This window comes from Sinohyriopsis cumingii, chromosome 5 (assembly GCF_028554795.1).
Source record: "Sinohyriopsis cumingii isolate HCF-2022 chromosome 5, ASM2855479v2, whole genome shotgun sequence".
In the NCBI taxonomy this organism is placed as follows: Eukaryota; Metazoa; Mollusca; class Bivalvia; order Unionida; family Unionidae; genus Sinohyriopsis; species Sinohyriopsis cumingii.
In genome coordinates, this window is record NC_142965.1 from 21864051 (window position 1) to 21888161 (window position 24111).

Here is a 24111-nt window from a genome sequence, read left to right on the forward strand (position 1 = left end):
CATGTGTAGGACACACATATCTGACTTCATGGACCTGATCTTGTGTAGGACACGTATACCTGACTTCATGGACCTGATCATGTATAACACATCTGATTTCATGGACCTGATCATGTGTAGGACACACATATCTGACTTCATGGACCTGATTGTGGATAGGACACACATATCTGACTTCATGGACCTGATCATGTGTAGGACACACACATCTGACTTCATGGACCTTATCATGTGTAGGACACACATATCCGACTTCATGGACCTGATCATGTGTAGGACACACATATCTGACTACATGGACCTGACTGTGTATAGGACATACATATCTGACTTCATGGACCTGATGATGTATATTACACACATACCTGACTTCATGGACCTGATCATGTGTAGGACACACATATCTGACTTCATGGACCTGATTGTGTATAGGACACACATATCTGACTTCATGGACCTGATCATGTTTAGGACACACATATCTGACTTCATGGACCTGATCATGTGATGGGCACACATCTGACCTCATAGACCTGATGATGTGTAGGACACACATATCTGACTTCATGGACCTGATCTTGTGTAGGACACGCATACCTGACTTCATGGACCTGATCATGTAGGACACATCTGATTTCATGGACCTGATCTTGTGTAGGACACACATATCTGACTTCATGGATCTGATTGTGTAGGACACACATACCTGACTTCATGGACCTGATCATGTGTAAGACACACATATCTGACTTTTTAGATCTGATCATGTGTAAGACACACATATCTGACTTCATAGACCTGATTGCGTATAGGACACACATATCTGACTTCATGGACCTGTTCTTGTGTAGGACACACATACCTGACTTCATGGACCTGATCGTGTAGGACACACATATCTGACTTCATGGACCTGATTGCATATAGGACACACATATCTGACTTCATGGACCTGATTGCATATAGGACACGTATATCTGACTTCATGGACCTGATCATGTATAGGACACACATATCTGACTTCATGGACCTGATTGTGTATAGGACACACATATATGACTTCATTGACCTGATCATGTGTATTACAAACATACCTGACTTCATGGACCTGATTGCATATAGGACACACATATCTTACTTCATGGACCTGATCATGTGTAGGACATACATATATGATTTCAGGGACCTGATCATGTGTAGGACACACATATCTGACTTCATGGACCTGATCTTGTGTAGGACACACATATCTGATATCATGGACCTGATCATGTGTAGGACACACATATCTGACTTCATGGACCTGATTGTGGATAGGACACACATATCTGACTTCATGGACCTGATCATGTGTAGGACACACATATCTGACTTCATGGACCTGATCATGTGTAGGACACACATATCTGACTTCATGGACCTGGTCATGTGTAGGACACACATATCTGACTTCATGGACCTGACTGTGTATAGGACACACATATCTGACTTCATGGACCTGATCATGTATAGGACACACATATATGATTTCAGGGACCTGATCATGTGTAGAACACACATATTTGACTTCATGGACCTGATCATGTGTAAGACACACATATCTGACTTTTTAGATCTGATCATGTGTAAGACACACATATCTGACTTCATAGACCTGATTGTGTATAGGACACACATATCTGACTTCATGGACCTGATCGTGTGTAGGACACACATAACTGACTTCATGGACCTGATCATGTGTAGGACACATATCTGACTTTTTAGACTGATGATGTGTAAGACACACATATCTGACTTCATGGACCTGATCATGTGTAGGACACACATATCTGACGTTTTAGACCTTATCATGTGTGTCACACATATTTGACTTCATGGACCTGATCATGTGTAAGACACACATATCTGACTTCATGTGTAGGACACATATCTGACTTTTTGGACCTGATCATGTGTAAGACACACATATCTGACTTCATGGACCTGATTGCGTACAGGACACACATATCTGACTTCATGGACCTGATCATGTGTAGGACGCACGTATCTGACTTTTTAGACCTGATTGTGTGTAGGACAAACATACCCAACTCCTGCATACCTCCTGAGTGTATACTCTCCCTGTGTCCTCTGATAGTGGAACACATTCTTGTCTAGTCAGCTTCGACCCTGTGAGGTATAAGTATTCAATATAAACTCAATTTAAGAAACATTATAATGATGTACCACCAGGGGAAATGTTGGACACTTTGAGAAAATATGGTTTATAAACAAAGTTTGACTTTATATCAAGTAATTTACCTTTGTAACCTCTATCTTTACTTATATACCTTTCAAAGAATTTTAACATTTCTGCCTTTGATGCTTTTTCTTGTAGTACTCTAAGTTTGTATTTATTTGGAATGCTTAATCTTCTTAAAGTTTTTCTCAATTATCCTTTCAGTTTTAGAACTTAACTTTTAATGAGCACCATATAACCACTATTGTGCTGACATGCCATTAAATCATGTACTGTACTTCATAGGCATGATGTTGGTGTCAGATAATCATTGAGGTGATGGGAATTGGAACACAGTGAAAATCCCCAAACTTTGGATGAGTGAGCACTAATCATTGCCAGCTCACGTATCAAACATGTGGAAAAGATACTCAACAACTGTAAGGGAATCAGACCTGTGACAAAAGATACTCAGTGTCTGTAAGGGAATCAAACCTGTGATAAAAGATACTCAGTGTCTGTAAGGGAATCAAACCTGTGATAAAAGATACTCAAAGTCTGTAAGAGAAGAGCAATATTAAAACTTTGTAGGATTGTCACTAGTTTTAACAAAATTCTAGAAATGGCAATAGGAAATTTAAAAGATAGGATTAATGTGCAGAGAAGAGTAATGTAATTCTTGCAAAAGGTGTTTTAAAACACATGTAGATTTTTAATAATGCTGGAACCTTATCTTTTTTTCTGTAGATCCGGGAACTGACCACAGAAATCAATCAACTTGTGGAGAAGAGAATGAGAAGTGGGGAACCAATGGATGACAAACTGTCTATCTTCAGGCAACAAGTTAGAACTCATTCTTACATGGCTTTTAAACCTAGTTTGTTGGCATGAAACTTTCTGGATATATCTCAAACATAGGCATTCACAGGTCTGGTGCAGCATGCATGTTACCAAAGGAAATGATTGTAAGAGTTAATTCCCCTTCTCAGGATGTCACTTAGGTGCTAATGAGGCAGGGTTTGATATTTACATTAGTCAAGTCACCAGTAGATAGCATAAATGTTGGAGGTTTGCAAAATTTGCTTGTAGTTAGATAAAATAACCCCCAAACCCAACAAATACAAAAACAAAAAAGCCCCAAGAAAGATACGGATTCAATCTGATCACTCAAGTCACAACAGGAAGCTGCAAAAATAATAAAATTCATAATGAAATTTCAACTCATTGTGCAGTATATAATAAACTATGTGTGTAGGATACACATACCCAGCTATGTTCCAGGTCATCAAGACATTTTACATGGTATATTTATTCTACTGTTTCTTAAATCTTTTATGAGGAAGACTATATACAGCCAAACCTGTCATAGTGGTCACCATTACTCAGCAGTTACCTGTTCACAACATCTATTCTAATTTTGCTCACACTAAATTTCCTATGTAAATTCCTGTATATAATGGTCACATGCCTTCTGCAATCAGTGAAGAGGTGTTTCCTAACCAAAAAAGTTTCTACATACCTAAAACAGTATCTAGGGCATATCTGTATTATCCATTTAATCTGTGCAAACTTAATTTTTGCTTCATGAGGAAGGCATTGTTTAGATAAATGAAGATCATAGGAGTCAATATGCAATCATTTCTTAGCTCTATACTTATAACTCCAGTCGTTTTGACAAAGGTGTCTATATGTTAAATTCGAAAGGAAGGCAGTTTTTATCATTAGGGTTGAGGGCTAAAGCAATTCTATTGCTGCATGGTGTGAAGTAGTTGTTTTATGAACATCAGCTTTTGTGCATGTGTGACAGGCATGTGTGACAGGCATGTGTGACAGGCATGTGTGACAGGCATGTGTGACAGGCATAGTTGGATATCTTCATCTATTTACCTGTGAATAAAAGCTTTGTCATTGAGAAGAGATACAAGTTACATCTCTTTTTATTGGTTCCAGGCATCATTCAGTATTAAAATTCTGTCTGTAAAGCTATGTAAAGTTTCAGTTCATGGGTCAGAACAAATAGCCATATACAGTTTCTTTTGATTTGCTGTTCATCATTGGCTTGTGATGCAAGCCGACTGTATTATAATCTTGGCAAGTTGAGTAACTGACTAATCCAGATATTGTTTTTATAGCATGAACAAACTAAGAATGGTGTACATTTTTAAGTTGGTGATGATTTGATTTAAAGGATGGATTAAAGGGAGCAGTATATAGTAATCTTGCATGGAATATAAATTTGGGAGAGAACAACTTATACCCTTAGTTGTAATCTTGTTGTATAGTGCACATAAAACAATCTTATTAATATAAAGTTAATGATAATAATAATAATGAGGATGATATTTGTTGCATATATTTATTCAAAAAAATCAATTTTAAAAGGTGAACCTTTATTCAGCAGTCACCTGTGTGCAATGGCCAGTTTTCCCTTTTCCTATGAGTGGTCTCTAGTGACAGGTTTGACTGTATATATATATATAGAGAGAGAGAGAGAGCGGTGGGGTTTGGAGTGAAGGAGGGAGAAAGGATATAAGGATGTCTTCATTCTTTTAGCTGATATATGGAAAGATTCTTTTAGCCCAGGGTGGTCCAACATCTTTAAAAGCATGGGCCACATCGACCAAAAATGTAAAGTTTGTGTGCCATTCATGATATATATATAATTTTGTGTATACTATAATTATAGAACTGGCTTTTTATATGAGCACGGGGCCACAAAAAATGACACAGGAACCATATGGCATTCATGTCTGTAGTTTGACCACTCTGTTTTAGCAGGTTTAAGGAAAGATTTCATGAGTGTAGTGGAGACATGTAATAGCACATAAAATGTTTCTGCTTCACAAGTAAATATTTCCTTATATCTACTTTTTAAAATATAGACTTTTATCTAGTACTTTTAAAAAATATAGATTTGTATCTACTTTTAAAAATATAGATTTTCAGTGTTGTTATATGTTTTTTAAGGGATTTTCCATTGTGTGTCAATGCTTTGAATGGCTATACTACTATAATGTGATAAATGGAAGTTTTGAAAGTTTACAATAATTTAGGACAGTGACTTTTAAAAGATTTTCCTCTTACATATAATCTTTTGAATTCTGTATTTTGTCAGCTTAATGACTGTTTTGGTTTAAAGAATGAACAACGTTTTACTTTTATAAACACTTGCATGAATTGATACATTGATCTGGGCTGGAGTAGCTTTAACACAGTGGTTGACTATGACAGCCTTCAGAGTGTAACATCCTTAAAGATTTTAATGTTAGTGAGTTGACTAGTTGTGACTCTGAGTTGACTGGCTATGATTGTGAGTGGACTAGTTATGACTGCAAATTGATTAGTTATGACTGAGTTGACTAGTTATGATTGTGAGTTGACTACCAGTAGTTATGACTGTGAATTGACTAGTTATGACTTTAACTTCACTTATTATGTCTGAGTTGACTAGTTATGACTGTGAGTTGACTAATTATGATTATGAGTTGACTAGGTATGACTTTGAATTGACTGGTGTAATGACTGCATTTCTTGGGACAAAAAAAATTAATTACTTTTGTTGCCCAAGAGTTATGTGCATATAAAAAATACATATGTTTCAGTGTCCCAACACTTAAAGATATAAAATGACAAAATTGGCAATATCTCCAGACTGCATTCAGCATTGACCAGCTCTTGTTCGTTTACCACATCAATAAACTGTAAGAACATATAAAAAAATTGTGTAATTATTTTGCATGTGTATATTTGCCATTTTTTCTAACATAAAATAAAGACTTCATATTTCACAGGTTTGCTTAAAGTGTACGGAGTGACAATGGAAAGTACAGTACTCACAGGGTGCAAATTTTACTTTGCGTCACTTATATTCTTGTTTATTCCCAGAAATACTAGAGATTTTACTTTATTCATCATATTTACTGAATCACATTTATCTTGGTCACATTTAAGCAAGACGTCCATTACTATTTTATCTACTATGACCCACACTCAAGATTGACCATTTTTGAGAGACATAAGAGATTGCAAAAATGAGATGTAATTCATATGGAAAGATACACAACATTAATTATACAAGGCGCATAACCAGCATATATTGACATAATTGATACATTTTTGCTTTATGTTTTGGCTTACCTCAACACAATTATAATTTTCTACACAGTATTCATTCCATTATTGATTTTGGCCATCTGGTTTTTTTTTTTCTGAGCATTTCCTTTTATTTATAATTGGCAGATTTGTCTTTTGTTTTCTTACATTAGGCCAGGTAATTGCTTCAACCATGAAAACTGGCTTGGGAAAATAGAGATTTTTGTCTGGTGGCAATGTCGTTTTTTTTTCTACAATGTTAATCCACATCAATTAACTGTTGTAAAATGGGTTGAGCAGGATCAGATGCCATTCATAACAGCGGCACTAAATTAAGAGGCCCCACCCCCAAATTTGATATTAGACTGATCAACCATTGACTATCATTGTCTATCAGTTAAGCTATGAACACTTGCTCGATCAAGTAGAAGTATGCAAAGTATAAGAGACTTTTGCCAAATAGTAAATTTCTCATGGGATGTGTGATATAAAAAAATTTCAAATAGAAATATGCAAAATATAAGAGACTTTTGCCAAATAGTAAGTTTCTCATGGGATGTGTGATGCTAACCATAATGTTTTATAAATATGTATTTTACGAAGAAGTCAACCAAGCATGTGATCTAGGAATAAAGATATAAAAATCAGCTGAGTCATCATAAAACATTTAACTGTGGATAAGTTTTTGTATGATTTAGTTCTGGTGAAGAGGATTTGCCTTGTTCATGGAAAATTAATCTGATTCCCAAATCAAAACCCATCAAACCTGTTGGTTGACCAAAGAAATTACCCAGAGATGATGGGAATGAAGAAGAGCAAAGTACAGAGAAAAAATGCAAGGTTGAACCAGAGACTGTCTCAAATCGTGATGAGATTTTAGATGCAACAAAAGAAGAAACTGATGGTGTCGGTGCTCATCGTGTGCATTATAGAACATTCATGGTGGATCAATACTGGAAGTAGTTGATTTTGCAAAACAACATGGAATCTGAGGAGCAGCAAGGCATTTCAGAGTGCCTAAATCATCAATAAGTACCTGGATGAAGTTTGACTGTTCTCAAAATTTAACAGAATTAGGACACTTGCTGAGAAGTGTAAGAACTTAAATATGGAGAAGAATCGGACATTAAAATCAACAAGTTGGTTCAGTGGGACTTACAAATCCTTGTGACTATTGACAGAATTTGTACATATACTAGCGGGGTCATTGGAAATTCAGAAGATGATGATTTTAAAGCTATATGTATTTGGGTCTCGTAGTTCATGAAAAGACACATCTTAATTTTTCGAAAAAGAACATCCATGGCACAGAAACTGCCTGCCGATTTAGAAGATGAAATATCCTTGTTCTCCAAATTTGTGATGGAGAAATGAGATGAGGATGAATTTGATGAATCCATGACTATCAGTATGGACAAAACACCCATGTATTTTGACCTTGTACCAGGAAAAAGGAAACTAAATCCTTACGCATTCACACAACGGGCGGTGGGGGTGGTAACAAAAAATACACTTAACCCTAGTACTTAATGTTTCAGAATCAGGATAGGTACTACCACCAATGGTTATATTCAGGGGTGTTCATGATTTGGAAGACCTGAAAATACAGAAGGACTGGGTTGTGACTGTGCAGAAGAAAGCCTGGATGGGCAAGGTGCTGATGTTGCGATGGATACAGGAGGCAAATCTAAAATACACACAGAATGCTTTTTCCTTATCATGGATTCATTTGCAGTTCACAAGACATCCACTGCAGAAGGCACTGAAAAATCTAAATGTCATCCCTGCTGTAATTCTGGGTGAATGTATGTCCAAACTCCAGCCACTAGATGTTTCCATTAATAAACCCATAAAGGCTGAATTATGCAAACACTTGACTGCCTTTTTTAAAGAAAGCTGTTGACAAGCTAGCTAAGGATGAGGACTGTAGGCCAGCGATCAAAGCAGCTGATAAACAGACTGTGATCAACTGGATTGATGATGCTGTAAAACATTAAAGGGTAAATCAGAGCCCACCAAAAAGTCATTTAAAGTGTGCATCATTAGCAACCATAGGAATGGCTGTGAGGACCATCTTGTGTGTTCCAGCGATATTGAGCCAGCATTTTATAGTGATGATGAGAAGGATGTAGAGTTAAATGGTTTTGATTTGGAGGACTTGAGCCAGGTGCTTGCCAAATTAGGATCTCTGCAGAACTTTGACGAAACGGAAAGTAATTAATATGAACTCTTTTGAAAGTGAATATATTTATATTTGAACCGATAGTGTTCTCTGCATTATCTATTGCACATTCAGTTCCCATGTTAAAACTGTTCTAACTTCATATTCATGCTTTTGTTTTTTTATCACAATACAATCTCTCTCTCTGTCTCTGTGCCTTCTACTCCATACTATTAGTGTGATTACCTTAGCTAAGTAAAAAGGTTATTTTTTTCTTACTTCAAAGACAAACTATGACTGAGTTCTTCAGGGTATTACAATTAACTTCAAAGCATTATTTCTGAAACATTTTTATTGTATTTTGGAGTTATTATTTGTGTTAATACACTGGTGCCTGTGATTCAGATCCAAGGGAGGTACTTCATTCAGTGAAAGTCAAAATCTTTAATGTAGATGTGGTGACGCCATGATGTGAACATTATCTTGTTTATTTCTGCATTGGATCCGAACATAAACTCTCTGGACTTGGCAAGCTTGCAGTCCAGTTCATTAACAGATGGTGAATTTCAATAGTCACTTTTAGTTTGCAAGTAAGACTGATCAATACCAATTACTCTATGATTTTCAAGCATAATTCAGAGTTTGATGGAAGTCATAATCACTAGTTCGACAGTTTTTAGTATTATATATAATGCAGAGTTTTGCCCTGAAAGCTTGTACCAGTTATGGTAGAAATTGTGACAGGTATGAGTGCTGCGGAACTGAAGTAGGTCATGTAAGCTAAGCTAGTGACAGTTTTCACAGAGGAGTTACATAATATCAAAATGAGATGGAAAACCATATTAGACTATGTAGACTACATGTCTATCTTGTGTTGGATTCTGCATAGCAACAAAATAATCAAAGGTGATGTTTGGGCATAATTGTATGGTGTTTGCATAGGAAAGGAAATTTTGGAATGATATGTAGCATTGTGCACTAACATTATGTTCATTGCTGATATCTAGCACCTGAAAATTTATTGTGATTTGTGACTTGTCTGACCTACAGAGCTTTTATAGTTGGAATTAAATGATCGAAGAATTGAAGACGGTATACTTCCTTCTTATAATCCTTCAGATAGTTCGTGACACATTTTGGATATTCCTTAAAATAATAATTTGGGTGATTAAAGATAATCATCACCTACAAATATAACTTTAGGATGCTTAGCTCACATTATAGCATTGTAACATTTATCTATGTATTTATTTATTTATTTTTATTTATTTATTTATTTATTTATTTATAGGCAGCTATCATTGCTAATAAGAAGGAGACGGTGGCAGAGGCTTTGCGTGAAGTACGGGATGAGTACGCACATCTAATGCACGAGGTGGAAGAGAAACGAGATTTGGCTAAGACCTCTAATGGTGAGGAGGTACTCAAAGGAGATGAGGTAAGAATGAGTGTAAATCATTTTGTTCCAACTCCTGTTAACACCCAAGGGTTTCAGTAAAATTTTACATGTGACATATAGTGTGTTAAACAAACTCTTTAGCAAGTAATGAACATAGACTAAGATAAATAACTTTTTATTTCATGCTACTAAACATTCTACTCACAGCTTCCATAAATTGGAAGATTTTTCATTTGTGATAGTTAATATTGATTCTGAAATGGAACAGCTGTTAAAGGAAACATATTTGGTTTACTGTTTGGAGACTGTCTTTACAAGAGTTTAAAATTTTAAGATTATATATAAACTTCCATAATTGATACATTGATAGTTTTAATCAGTTCTGGGTATTTAATAAATTCTGTGTATTTATTCAATTTACATATCAATTCTATATATTTAATCAATTCTTCAAATTTAATCAATTTACATATTTAATCCTATGCATTTAATCAGCACTATGTATTTAATCAGTTCTACGTATTTATTCAATTTACATATTTAATCAATTCTACTTATTTAATCAATTCTTCAAATTTAATCAATTTACATATTTAATCCTATGTATTTAATCAACTCTACATATTTAATCAATCCTATGTATTTAATCAGTTTTACCTATTTAATCCTATGTATTTAATCCACTCTACATATTTAATCAGTTCAATGCATTTTATCAATTTACATTTTTAATCCTATGTATTTAATCAACTCTATATATTTAATCAATTATATGTATTTTATCAACTCTATATATTTAATCAGTTCAGTGCATTTAATCAATTTAGATATTTAATCCTATGCATTATATTTAATCAGTTATATGTATTTAATCAGTTTTGCATATTTAATCAGTTTATTTATTTAATCAAATCAACTCTACATATTTAATCAATTCTATGCATTTGATCAATTTACATATTGAATTGATTCCACATATTTATGGATTTAGAGGAAACTCTTTATATATACTTTGGTATTCTGAAGAGCGATCTGTATCTTTATGATCCATTAGTATGTATCTTTATGATCAATTGCTATGTATCTGTTTGATCCATTAGTATGTATCTTTACGATCCATTAGTATGTATCTTTATGATCCATTAGTAATTATCTTTATGATCCATTAGTATGTATCTTTATGATCCATTAGTATGTATCTTTATGATCCATTTGGATGTATCTTTATGATCCATTATTATATATTTTTATGATCCATTAGTATGTATCTGATTTGACATTTTTTTATGTGTCATTTTCCAGGCTATTTATGCATTTAAGACATTGTATGAAGTTGTAGATAGAATGGCTTTCTACATTTCCTGCCATGATGGCATTTTCTTTATAGATCTTTGATGTTTGATCTTCTAGAGACCATCTGATGTAAAGAATTATTTAAATTTAGTTTGAAAAGCCATTAAGCAAATGTAGTCATGGATTTTAGGTGTTGGCGTTGTTTGCTTTAAATAATTAAATAATATGCATAGGTGTCAACCCTTTGAGATGAAAACCTGTATGCCAGACCAATAAAAACCTTACAAAGACCAAAAAACCTTACACTAAAAAATGTATTCATACATTATAAAAAGATCAACAGTTTTAAAACAACAAATGCTATACACAAATTATTATGACACATATTTACATAATTATTTACATTTCTGAAACTTTATTTCATTCTTTTTACTTATAACACTATCATCTTCCTGCTTTGGCGAAGCAAAGAAGCTTTTGATGGATGCTTCCTTCTTCATTTCAAAATTTCTTTCATGCAGTTTTGCCCTGAAGTGTTCCTCCAGATCATATATGATCGATACCACCACTTTAATGTCTTTACTGCATATTTTACAAAAAGAATGTGAAGATCCTAACTTGGATACATCTACAATGCCATGGAAGACTTAAATCCAATCAGCCTGAAACTTGCCACGACCTCGGTCAGTGTCTTCAGGCTTGCGTTTCTTTGAGTTAGGCTCAGCCATTTGATGGATGGAATATTTCAACTAGATGAGAGAAATTTTTTTTTTGTAAATTTAGATTTGACATTTGATAGAGGAAGATCTGCCGATTACAAATATGTTATGAATTTATATTTGTCCCCATAAACCCCAAGATATTATGCCAAGAGCTATCCAAAAATTGAAATCTAGAAATAAATATTTTTACAAAGTAGCAGTCCGGAAGTTTATACCTCGTGAGCTGTTGATCGTTTTTATTAAAATTGCGAATCTGGTGTTTGAAAAGTTATTAATTTGCTATAAGGTGTGCCGATTTTGGTCACAAACTTGATATAAATTGGCAGTGTTAAATATTTTTGAGTCACTCAGTATCTGTCATTATGGCAATGCATCTTCCTGTTTGCATTACCTGTCTGACAAACTTAACTCAAAACTATAACAGCACGATAAAATGCGGGTGCTAAAATCGGTAGAGTATTTATTTTTAATAAGTATATTGTTAGAAATTTTAATAAATTGACTTTATCTCCACACAGAAAAGTCGGACGAATTACGGTTACACGAACATGATTGCCACAATATGTTAAGTTTGAAAATTGATGCAAACTTTATGCATTTGATAGTAATAAGTATAAATAATAAAATAATAATGTATAAAATAAGAAACCGTACTTACTACACAGGTAGTTAGTCAATATTAGAAATCGAGTGAGCGTCTAATCTCCGAGTGATAAATGACAAGATCTTCACACTGGAGGTGAACCATGAATGAAACTCGTTTCATTATCAAAGAAAAAGTGCGGTTTTGAGTATGATTTGATTGGCTGTTTTGGGCAACCATAGTCTCACTGAATTCTTATGCTAAAAAACATTATGCCAAGAGTCCCGGATGCACACAAAATGAAAAAAAAAAATTTAAATGTAAATATTTTTATGAACAAAACCGTACAAAACAGTTGTATGGCCGTACACTGCCGAAAAATGGAAAATCCATACAAATTATGGGTAAACCATACAAGTTGACACCTATGAATGTGACTGATAGATTATTCTTCAGATTTAATTGATAGAATATCCCCATATTTTGTACAGTAAAACCTGTTGTAGTAGTCAGCTGGGCTCAAAACCTTCCGATATTTTGTACAGTAAGACCTGTTGTAGTGGTTATCTGGACACAAAACTTACCGATATTTTGTACAGTAAAACCTGTTATAGTGGGCGTCTGGACACCAAACCTACCCATATTTTGTACAGTAAAACCTGTTGTAGTGGTCGTCTGGACACAAAACCTACCCTTATTTTGTACAGTAAAACCTGTTGTAGTGGTCATCTGGACACAAAACCTACCCTTATTTTGTACAGTAAAACCTGTTGTAGTGGTCATCTGGACACAAAACCTACCCATATTTTGTACAGTAAAACCTGTTGTAGTGGTCATCTGGACACAAAAACTACTCATATTTTGTACAGTAAAACATGTTATAGTGGTCATCTGGACACCAAACCTACCCATATTTTGTACAGTAAAACCTGTTGTAGTGGTCATCTGGACACAAAACCTACCCATATTTTGTACAGTAAAACCTGTTGTAGTGGTTGTCTGAACACAAAACGTATCCATATTTTGTACAGTAAAATCTGTTGTAGTGGTCATATGGACACCAAACCTACCCATATTTTGTACAGTAAAACTTGTTGTAGTGGTCATCTGGACACCAAACCTACCCATATTTTGTACAGTAAAACCTGTTGTAGTGGTCATCTGGACACCAAACCTACCCATATTTTGCACAGTAAAACCTGTTGTAGTGGTCATCTGGACACCAAACCTACCCATATTTTGTACAGTAAAACCTGTTGTAGTAGTCATCTGGACACAAAACCTACAGATGGGCAGAGATAAGATGGAATATAGCCTATGTAGTTGTAATATAATTCTCATGGTTTATGTGTGACTTGTACTGTTAATAATCTCCATTGGTTTCTTTTGGGAATCTTTGACTCAAATTTAATTTTTTGGATGGACAGGTAAAACAGTTATTGGTTTATCTAGTGGGTGAAATTCTTAATTATCTGACGTATTTACTTTGACTTTACCTTAATGTTGGGGAAGAACTTGGTTATTATACATGTCAGCTATTTTACTGGACATTTGCTATTTGCAGTTAAAGAACTTACTGCAAATCTTAAACTTTTTCTAAACTTTTTCCCACATTTAATAAATTCAGAATATTTCTGACCAAAATTTTGTGACTTAGTATCTCAGACACTTGATAAAATTAATTTTTTTCTCTGTTTTCTGTTCTTTAAAATTGAAAATTTGAATTTGAATTTTGTTCTATTTTTTTTGGTCAAAATTAAAGAAAACTACCTATGACATTTTTCAACATGATTTTTACAAGACACGAAATTTTCTTTTGAATATTTATAGTTCAAGAGGTACGTAAATAAGTTGCGCAGTAAAAGCTCCATCTACAAGAAAAAGCGTCAGGAGCTGGCTGAACTGAGGGCAGAGAATGGTGTGCTAAGTCGGACAGAGGAAATTCTCAGACAGCGGGATGAACACATCAATCAGCAACTGGTCAGTTGTCCTTGTCTGCATTTTCTAGGATTTTTATTATGTCTTATCAGGTGATAATTTGGTCCCAGTAATAATTTTGGTTTTCATATATGATAAATAATATATGGCTTAAGTTAAAATAATTCTGATCGATCTCAGCATCAAAATGACATTGGATTTCTAAAGCATAGTAAATGACCATACAAGTAGTTTAATATCATGTCATCACAGTTTAAATGATATATATATTGTAATTTTGAGTGTTTGTGATTAGTACTTTCTTGCCCTTTTCTCCCATTGCTGATGTTTCAAATTGTATTCTTGTTTTCTTGTTGTGACATTTTTCAGTTTTTTAATGTTGTTTTCCATTTTCTGAGATGCAAGGTTAACTTCCTTTGTGGATAAGGTCTCATAAAGTCCAGGTGTGAATTGCAGTCTGGCTGCCATCTGACTTTTGATCATTGCTAAGATGTTATCGAGCATTATTAAAAACTATATGGATGTTTCCCTTGTGAGCTTATGACCAGAGTTTCTCCCATCAACCTCTGTGTAAGACGTGTGGGTTTTTCCCATCAACCTCTTGTAATATGTGTGAGCTTTTCCCATTAACCTCTGTGTAAGACCTTTGGGTTTTTCCCCATCAACTTTCATGTAAGACCTATGGGTCTTTTGCCATGCTGTGGGAAACACATTCTGACTGGTAGTGTTAATGATAAACTATACAACATAATATGACCATGGTTTGGAGAGGCCTGTAATATGCATTGAAATAAAGCTGTCCATGATACAGAATATTTGTGTAAGTTTAGAACTTTATATTTTATTCCAGTGTTTGTGTAGAATTAACATTGTTATACTTACTTGCAATGCAACAGTGCTTACAAATTTTACACATCAATTTCGCTAACGTGACAAATGATAATAAATCAAATATTATAGCATAATTTAATTTTGCTACAGAAGTGCATTACAGAATCAATAATATGGTGATATAGATAAATACTTAGTTGGTCCTACATGAAAATTGTACAGATCTGAATGACAATATGGCCATCACAGCAGCCATCTTGAAAATCTTGCTATCACAACTCCTTCTGAAAAGTACATTGTATCAACATTGACTTGTCACCAGAAGACTTTGCATGCAGTCTGGTTGGTCCTGAATGAAAGAGTCTCAAAGTGACATCCACTATGGCCATCAATTTGAAAATCTTGTTACAGCTACACCTCCTAAATGGAAAGTAACATTAAGATGAGGTTTTTCCAGAAGACTATTATGATAAATAGTTGGTCCTGAATGAAAATGGTGTCAATTGGTCCTGAATGAAAATGGTGCCAATTGGTCCTGAATGAAAATGGTGCCAATTGGTCCTGAATGAAAATGGTGTCAATTGGTCCTGAATGAAAATGGTTTAAATTGGTCCTGAATGAAAATAATGCCAATTGGTCCTGAATGAAAATGGTGCCAATTGGTCCTGAATGAAAATGGTGCCAATTGGTCCTGAATGAATATGGTGCCAATTGGTCCTGAATGAAAATGGTATCAATTGGTCCTAAAATATGGTTGTTATAATGAACATACTGAAAATCTCCTGAGTGGATGGTTGTTGCAACATTAGTTTTTACCAAAAGTCTTCTAATGGTGTCTTGTTTGTTCTGAATGGAAATGGTGCCAATCTGACATACCAAATGTTTGCCACGGAGCTAATTTGAAATTGTATTGCTCAAGAGATGATTTTGACACTCTTGGAGATTCTTTCCAGACAGTAGAGCATCAGTCCCATCAAGCGACTCTTGTTTTTGTGTTGCCAAAAATTATACAGACAACACTGATAACTAGATCAGGAAGTTTACTATGCAGCTGCTACTTTTTAAAACGAAGATATATGCATGATCAGCCTCTCAGAAACAAGTTATTCTCTTCACAAGCATGTCTGTTCAAAACAGAAATAATGATGAATTGATGTTCCAGTTTTAAATAAAGATGTCTTATCTATGGCAATATGTTTACACCAGTCTGATATTTTCTTATATAAATGGTAGGTTCAGCTCACAACATGAGAGAGAGAGAGAGAGAGAGAGAGAGAGCGAGAGCTCAGCAATGGGGATCAGTGAACATGACTGTCAGAAACAAGAAACTGTCTGTGTATTTTCATGGAATTTTTTAAAATATCTACATAAATTAATGCTGGATGTTTGATTGATGAAAAATTACACAAGTGATGAGTTTTGATTGCAAATGCTCTGTCAGCTGGGTTACAAGTGAAACTAACAGATAATCACAATGATAGAAAGAAGGTTTTCATTGATGTACAAACTGTTTGAGATAACTGTTTACATTTGTCGACAGATAGTTACAATTATACATACCAGATTTTCGCTGATATACAAACTGTTTGAGATGACTGTGTTTACATTTGTTGACAGATAGTTACAATTATACATACCAGATTTTCTTAATAAAACAAACTGTGAGATGACTGTGTTTACATTTGCCGATGGATAGTTACAATTATACATACCAGATTTTCATTGATATACAAATTGTTAGAGATGACTGTATTTACATATGCCTACAGATGTTTAATCCTAAAGTTTGCCATTTTTATCTAAGAAAAGATAATGAACTAACATAATAGTTACTGTTTCATTTATTATTCAATGGTCTGACATGGCCACTATTTCATCTGTTACATAATGGACTGACATACTCTCTATTTTGTTATTTATGCAATAAACTGACATAATATCCGTGTTTGAGAACATTGAATATGACCACTAAGTCTCTACTTCAATGAAATCACAAAATATGGCCCTGTTATAATAAGTCACTTTTTTAATACTATTAAGAACAATTTATTGACTAATCTATTCATTCATTAGAAAAAGAAAAGGGATTGGGACTATCATGCACATACGGAAGTATGTTAGTCCTAACTGCTTTTATATTAAACCATAGATCTCTCATTTTTTTGTGCTTAGATTTTCTTAGAATTTAGATGATCATGATGGTGGTTTTTTCCTAACAATAGAAAATGTAGGATAAGTTTTATTGAAAAAGTCAATTCTATCTATGTCAACACCAAAAAAAAATAGTTTTTAAAAAAAAAAGTGTTAACATTTGTTTGCAGATATTACCATAGACTTGCAATTAAAAGTTCTACTGTGCCAATCAACCTTATTGTATGTGCAATGTTATGTACTGACTTATAAGTGGAATCCAGTTGCAAACATAATGTGATGGTAGAGCTGGATATATGCAGTTTGTTAGGAGTAATGAGTAGTACAAGCAACATAGACTCTAATCTGCCAGTGCATTATGCAATGACCGATCTGGATCATTTTTGTTTGCAATTGAACCAGACTTAAAAGTGAATATATATGGTACTTCCTTGTCCTACTATCAAAAGCCGTTGAAACTATTACCACTAGGTTTAATGAGAATGTTAATAAAATATGCTTGGATAAAGTTTGAATTTTACAGTAACTGTTGTGTTATTAGAGTAAAGTAAGAAGTCAAGAATTTTGTATATCATTTGGATTGATGAGGAACATAATTTTAACTTTTTTAGTTCAGGTTGCATTAGGAGCACAAAAGGATCCCATGTAATCTATTGATCCAGACTGTAAGATCTAGGTTAAAGGAAAATCCCATGTAATCTATTGGATCTAGACTGTAAGATCTAGATCAGAAGAAGATCCCATGTAATCTATTGATCAAGACTGTAAGATCTAGGTCAGAAGAAGATCCCATGTAATATAGTGGTCCAGACTGTAAGATCTAGGTCAGAAGAAGATCCCATGTAATCTATTGGTCCAGACTGTAAGATCTAGGTCAGAAGAAGATCCCATGTAATCTATTGGTCCAGACTAAGATCTAGGTTAGAAGAAAATCCCATGTAATCTATTGGTCTAGACTGTAAGATCTAGGTCAGAAGAAAATCCCATGTAAGCAATTGGTCCAGACTAAGATCTAGGTTAGAAGAAAATCCCATGTAATCTATTGGTCTAGACTGTAAGATCTAGGTCAGAAGAAAATCCCGTGTAAGCTATTGGTCCAGACTAAGATCTAAGTCAGAAGAAAATCCCATGTAATCTATTGGTCTAGACTGTAAGATCTAGGTCAGAAGAAAATCCCATGTAAGCTATTGGTCCAGACTAAGATCTAAGTCAGAAGAAAATCCCATGTAATCTGTTGGTCTAGACTGTAAGATCTAGGTCAGAAGAAAATCCCATGTAAGCTATTGGTCTAGACTGTAAGATCTAGGTCAGAAGAAAATCCCATGTAATCTATTGGTCCAGACTAAGTTCTAAGTCAGTAGAAAATCCCATGTAAGCTATTGGTCCAGACTGTAAGATCTAGGTCAGAAGAAAATCCCATGTAATCTATTGGTCCAGACTAAGATCTAAGTCAGAAGAAAATCCCATGTAATCTATTGGTCCAGACTGTAAGATCTAGGTCAGAAGAAAATCCCATGTAAGCTATTGGTCTAGACTGTAAGATCTAGGTCAGAAGAAAATCCCCTGTAATCTATTGGTCTAGACTGTAAGATCTAGGTCAGAAGAAAATCACATGTATGTTTGTCCAGACTGGAGGATCTATGTCAGGAGACAACAAATTCTCACAGGTGAAATAATGAAGTTTTCTTGTTTTGTTTATGTTTCCAGTCTGTGGTAGAGCAGAAACATGGTGTGGCAGGATATCGTCAGACCCAGGATAACATTGAGAAAGTCTCGGCCATGAAGGGGGAACTTGATGAAACCAAGGGTAGAACACTGGAAGACATTTCTGAGATGGTGAAAATGCTGAATCAAAAAATAGCAACTCGGAAAAGTGCCCTTGCTCCAATCATCAAGGAACTGAGGCCCCTGAGAGAGAAATCCCAAGTAATGAATTAATAGTCCTTTGAACTGAGGCCCCTGAGAGAGAAATCCCAAATAATGAATTAATAGACCTTTGAACTGAGGCTCCTGAGAGAGAAATCCCAAGTAGTGAATTAATAGACCTTTGAACTGAGGCCCCTGAGAGAGAAATCCCAAGTAATGAATTAATAGACCTTTGAACTGAGGCCCCTGAGAGAGAAATCTCAAGTAATGAATTAACAGACCTTTGAAGTAAGGCCCCTGAGAGAGAAATCCCAAATAACAAACTAATAGACCTTTGAACTGAGGCCCCTGAGAGAGAAATCCCAAGTAGTGATTTAATAGACCTTTGAACTAAGGCCCCTGATAGAGAAATCCCAAGTAATGAATTAATAGACTTTTGAACTGAGGCCCCTGAGAGAGAAATCCCAAATAATGAATTAATAGACCTTTGAACTGAGGCCCCTGAAAGAGAAATACCAAGTAGTGAATTAATCGACCTTTGAACTGAGGCCCCTGAGAGAGAAATCCCAAGTAATGAATTAATAGACCTTTGAACTGAGGCCCCTGAGAGAGAAATCCCAAGTAATGAATTAATAGACCTTTGAACTAAGGCCCCTGAGAGAGAAATCCCAAATAACAAACTAATAGACCTTTGAACTGAGGCCCCTGAGAGAGAAATCCCAAGTAGTGATTTAATAGACCTTTGAACTAAGGCCCCTGATAGAGAAATCCCAAGTAATGAATTAATAGACCTTTGAACTGAGGCCCCTGAGAGAGAAATCCCAAGTAATGAATTAATAGACCTTTGAACTAAGGCCCCTGAGAGAGAAATCCCAAATAACGAATTAATAGACCTTTGAACTGAGGCCCCTGAGAGAGAAATCCCAAGTAGTGAATTAATAGACCTTTGAACTAAGGACCCTGAGAGAGAAATCCCAAGTAATGAATTAATAGACCTTTGAACTGAGGCCCCTGAGAGAGAAATACCAAATAATGAATTAATAGACCTTTGAACTGAGGCCCCTGAGAGAGAAATACCAAGTAGTGAATTAATAGACCTTTGAACTAAGGCCCCTGAGAGAGAAATCCCAAGTAATGAATTAATAGACCTTTGAACTGAGGCCCATGAGACGGAAATGCCAAGTAATGAATTAATAGACCTTTGAACTGAGGCCCATGAGACAGAAATGCCAAGTAATGAATTAATAGACCTTTGAACTGAGGCCCATGAGACAGAAATGCCAAGTAATGAATTAATAGACCTTTGAACTGAGGCCCATGAGACAGAAATGCCAAGTAATGAATTAATAGACCTTTGAACTGTTCTGGTTTTCACCAGCACATTAACTATAATGAGGCCCATGAGACAGAAATGCCAAGTAATGAATTAATAGACCTTTGAACTGTTCTCGTTTTCACCAGCACATTAACTATAATGATTACAGGTGTACCAAAATTGTCAATTTGGCTGAAAATATGAATTTTATAACAGTGTACATTTATACAGTAAAATCTGGTAAAAACTCTTCTGTTACTTGTGTTCTTTCTAAAATAACTTCAATGATTTTCTGTGTCGTTACTTTTTGGAAACTGTTTTGAAAAATGTTTGTGTCTGGCAAGATAGATATCACATGGGCAGGTTGATCAGTTATTAATCAGCTGTCAGTTATCAGAATCGGAGGAGTGATCATGTGTTTGTTTCCAACACTAAAGGTTGTTATCTTGTAGGGTGTATTTGAGTATTTAAGAGAGATAATTAAATAATGTGGATTTTCCCAACATGCATTTTCTTACAGTCTGCACAGGCATTTCAAAATCTAATGTTTTGCATTGCAGTCCCTGGCGAGTGAATACAATGACAAGAAACAGGCCTATGACACAGCAGCAGCAGGCCTTGAAAGTAACATGTCCAAATTAGAACAGGTAAGAACTGGACTGTATTCAGTATTGAAATTAATATGTCCAATTAGAACAGGTGAGAGCAGGGCTGTATTCAGTGTTGAAAGTACTATGTCCAAATTAGAACAAGTAAGAGCTGGGATGTATTTAGTATTGAATGTAACATGTCCAGATTAGAACAAGTAAGAGTTGGGTTGTATTCAGTATTGAATGTAACATGTCTAAATTAGAACAAGTAAGAGTTGGGTTGTGTTCAGTATTGAATGTAACATGTCCAGATTAGAACAAGTAAGAGCTGGGTTGTGTTCAGTATTGAATGTAACATGTCCAGATTAGAACAAGTAAGAGTTGGGTTGTATTCAGTATTGAATGTAACATGACTAAATTAGAACAAGTAAGAGTTAGGTTGTGTTCAGTATTGAATGTAACATGTCCAGATTAGAACAAGTTAAGAGCTGGGTTGTGTTCAGTATTGAATGTAACATGTCTAAATTAGAACAGGTAAGAACTGGGGTGTATTCAGTATTGAAAACTTATGGGCAGAATTGTACAGCTGCTAGCTGTAAAAGGCAAGCAGCTCTTGGCTTTTGAGATAAAACTCTTGGCATTTGTGATAAAGCTTATGGCTTCTGAGATAATGCTCTTGGCATATCTGAGCTAAACCTCTTGGCATCTGAGATAAAACTTTTGGCATTTGAGATAAAGTTCCTCGCTCCTGAGATAAAGCTCTTGGCATCTGAAATAAAGCTAGCACCCTGAACAAATCATGCAACATAATCTAAGTACCAGGAGAACGAGTAAGGGGTCATCCATTTAGTATGTATGCAAAAATCTGGCAAAGCTTAAACCCCCCCCCCCCCCCCCCGTACACATGCATACATGGATGGCCCCCTAAGATGATTTCTTAGAGTTTAGTTTTGATAAATATGAGACACATTGACCTATAATCACTTTCACCATAAATATCCTGACAAGTTTCCAGACCTGTTTATTAACTTTGAACTAAAACTTAAACAGTGAAAAGTCAGAGACTGACATTGACCTTTCACTGCTATTTTATTTCATGAAGGTAACAGCTTGAACATTACTAAGCTAACTGTTCAGTAGAACCCTGAGTGCCCTTTGCCCTGAGTGTCCTTTGCCCTGATGGATCATATTGTCATTCTTGCAGAACATTATGCTGTAATATTTCTTTGAAAGCAAATGCCACGAGAAACTGTATAAGTAACAGTGAAATTGCAACAAAGTAAAATTATTGGTTTGGTTTGGTCTTTTACGGCACATCAATACATTCAAGTAGGTCATTTCATTCTGAGCAGCATCCACAGCAACACAAGTAGGTCATTTTGTACCAAGACAGTTGGAGTAAAGTTCTTTGCCCAAGGACACATAGAGTTACATTCCTTGCCCAAGTACACACCATGGTAGCTGACACAGTTGATCAGATGGTAGGATTCAAGCCTGCATGATTCTGGTGACAAGCCTTCCATGCTAAACAAAAAGCCACTCTGACTTATAATTTAAAATGAAAAAAGAATATCCAGTTAAATTTGTCATAATGTTTTAAAAAAAATGTTTCTTCTTGCAGTACAAAACAGTTTTGAAATTTTCAAGTGGTCAAATTAGGCTTAGTTCCCAGTTTTACCAGGACATTTCTATAGGCAGTATTAGATTAAACAACTTTTGGGTGAATTCAGATTTTGGTTTGTGTGAGCATTTTAAACAAACTGCACATTTGAGTAAAAAAAAAACATAATTTATTTTTGGATTTTAATCACATTTACAAAACAGAGACATGCCAACTGTTTTTAATACTCATGTGTAATTGATTTGACATGTTAAGGGAAAAAAAGACAAAATTTTAACTGGTGAGAAATAATCCTAGTTATAATCTTTTGAGTTCATTTTATTTCTGTTAATTTTTATCAGGAGGTGCGTATTTTCCATGAGGAGTGCACTCAGGAGGAGTCCAGGTATCACTATCTGAACTGCATGATGGCAATGTTGGATATTCAGCAACAAAGGGTCACAGAGGAGATGAAGGCATACACTTCTCATGACATGTCTGCACGCAGGAAAACATTCAGGTATCACTTCCCTTCTTTTGTTCAACCTGCAAATAAAGACGCATTGTAAGATGAAATGTTTAAACCAATACATTTTTAATGGAAGCTCTGATGAGGTTAGCTGCATTTTTGTCTAGTTATAACATTATCTTGATTGAAGAAGCATAATTTTGACACAGCCAGCCTCTGTATTCTTTTGTTTGCTATGACTCCAGAATCTCCATCTGTCTTTTTTTCCCAACACAGTAACTTTTGAAGGACTTCTTCAACTGAAGGACTTCTTAGATGGAAGGACTGCTTAGACTGAAAGACTTCATAGGTTGAAGGACTTCTTCGATTGAAGGGCTTCGTAGATTGAAACCAAATTTGACATGAGGCTTTATATTTAGAAGACCCAAGTCAAATTAGCTTTTCACAAATTTGATGGAGTTATGGCCCCCTGTTTAACTAAGACCTTTTTGTTTGTATTTCTGGTTTGTGAAGAAATGTACAACACTTCATTTTATGTGACAGAGAACAGAATATAACATTTGTTCAGTTTTCAAGAATTACTCAGGTGAGGACGTCATTTCAGATAAGTAAAACAGAAAGATCAACAGGGATGAGAATTTTCCACCAGTTGGTGGATTTCTGAATTTGTTGTGGCTGTCAGGGGATATTTTTGAGATTGGTATATAATTGGGGAGAAAATTGGAGGTGCGTGTCAGTTTGGCACTGCACCAACAGTACACTGGTTTATCAGCTTGACACTTATAGTTTTGTTACCATGATTGTTTCAGGTGTAGCTGGCAGAGCAAAAACTGGTCTAATTTTTCTCTCAGTGAAAACCAGTCTATATTTTTCTCTCAGT

At 35.1% G+C, this 24111-nt stretch overlaps 1 protein-coding gene across 1 annotated transcript in view; it reads left to right on the plus strand.

Annotated features, from left to right (window-relative positions):
- The window catches only part of LOC149798765 (intraflagellar transport protein 81 homolog), a 62949-nt gene that overhangs the window by 34920 nt on the left and 3918 nt on the right, over positions 1-24111 (plus strand). Inside the window, exons 9-14 of the mRNA XM_089957642.1 lie at positions 2969-3064; positions 9766-9912; positions 14302-14451; positions 19099-19317; positions 21133-21219; positions 23125-23282. Coding sequence (XP_089813768.1) covers positions 2969-3064; positions 9766-9912; positions 14302-14451; positions 19099-19317; positions 21133-21219; positions 23125-23282 — 857 coding nt within the window. The remainder of the gene's footprint in view (positions 1-2968; positions 3065-9765; positions 9913-14301; positions 14452-19098; positions 19318-21132; positions 21220-23124; positions 23283-24111) is intronic.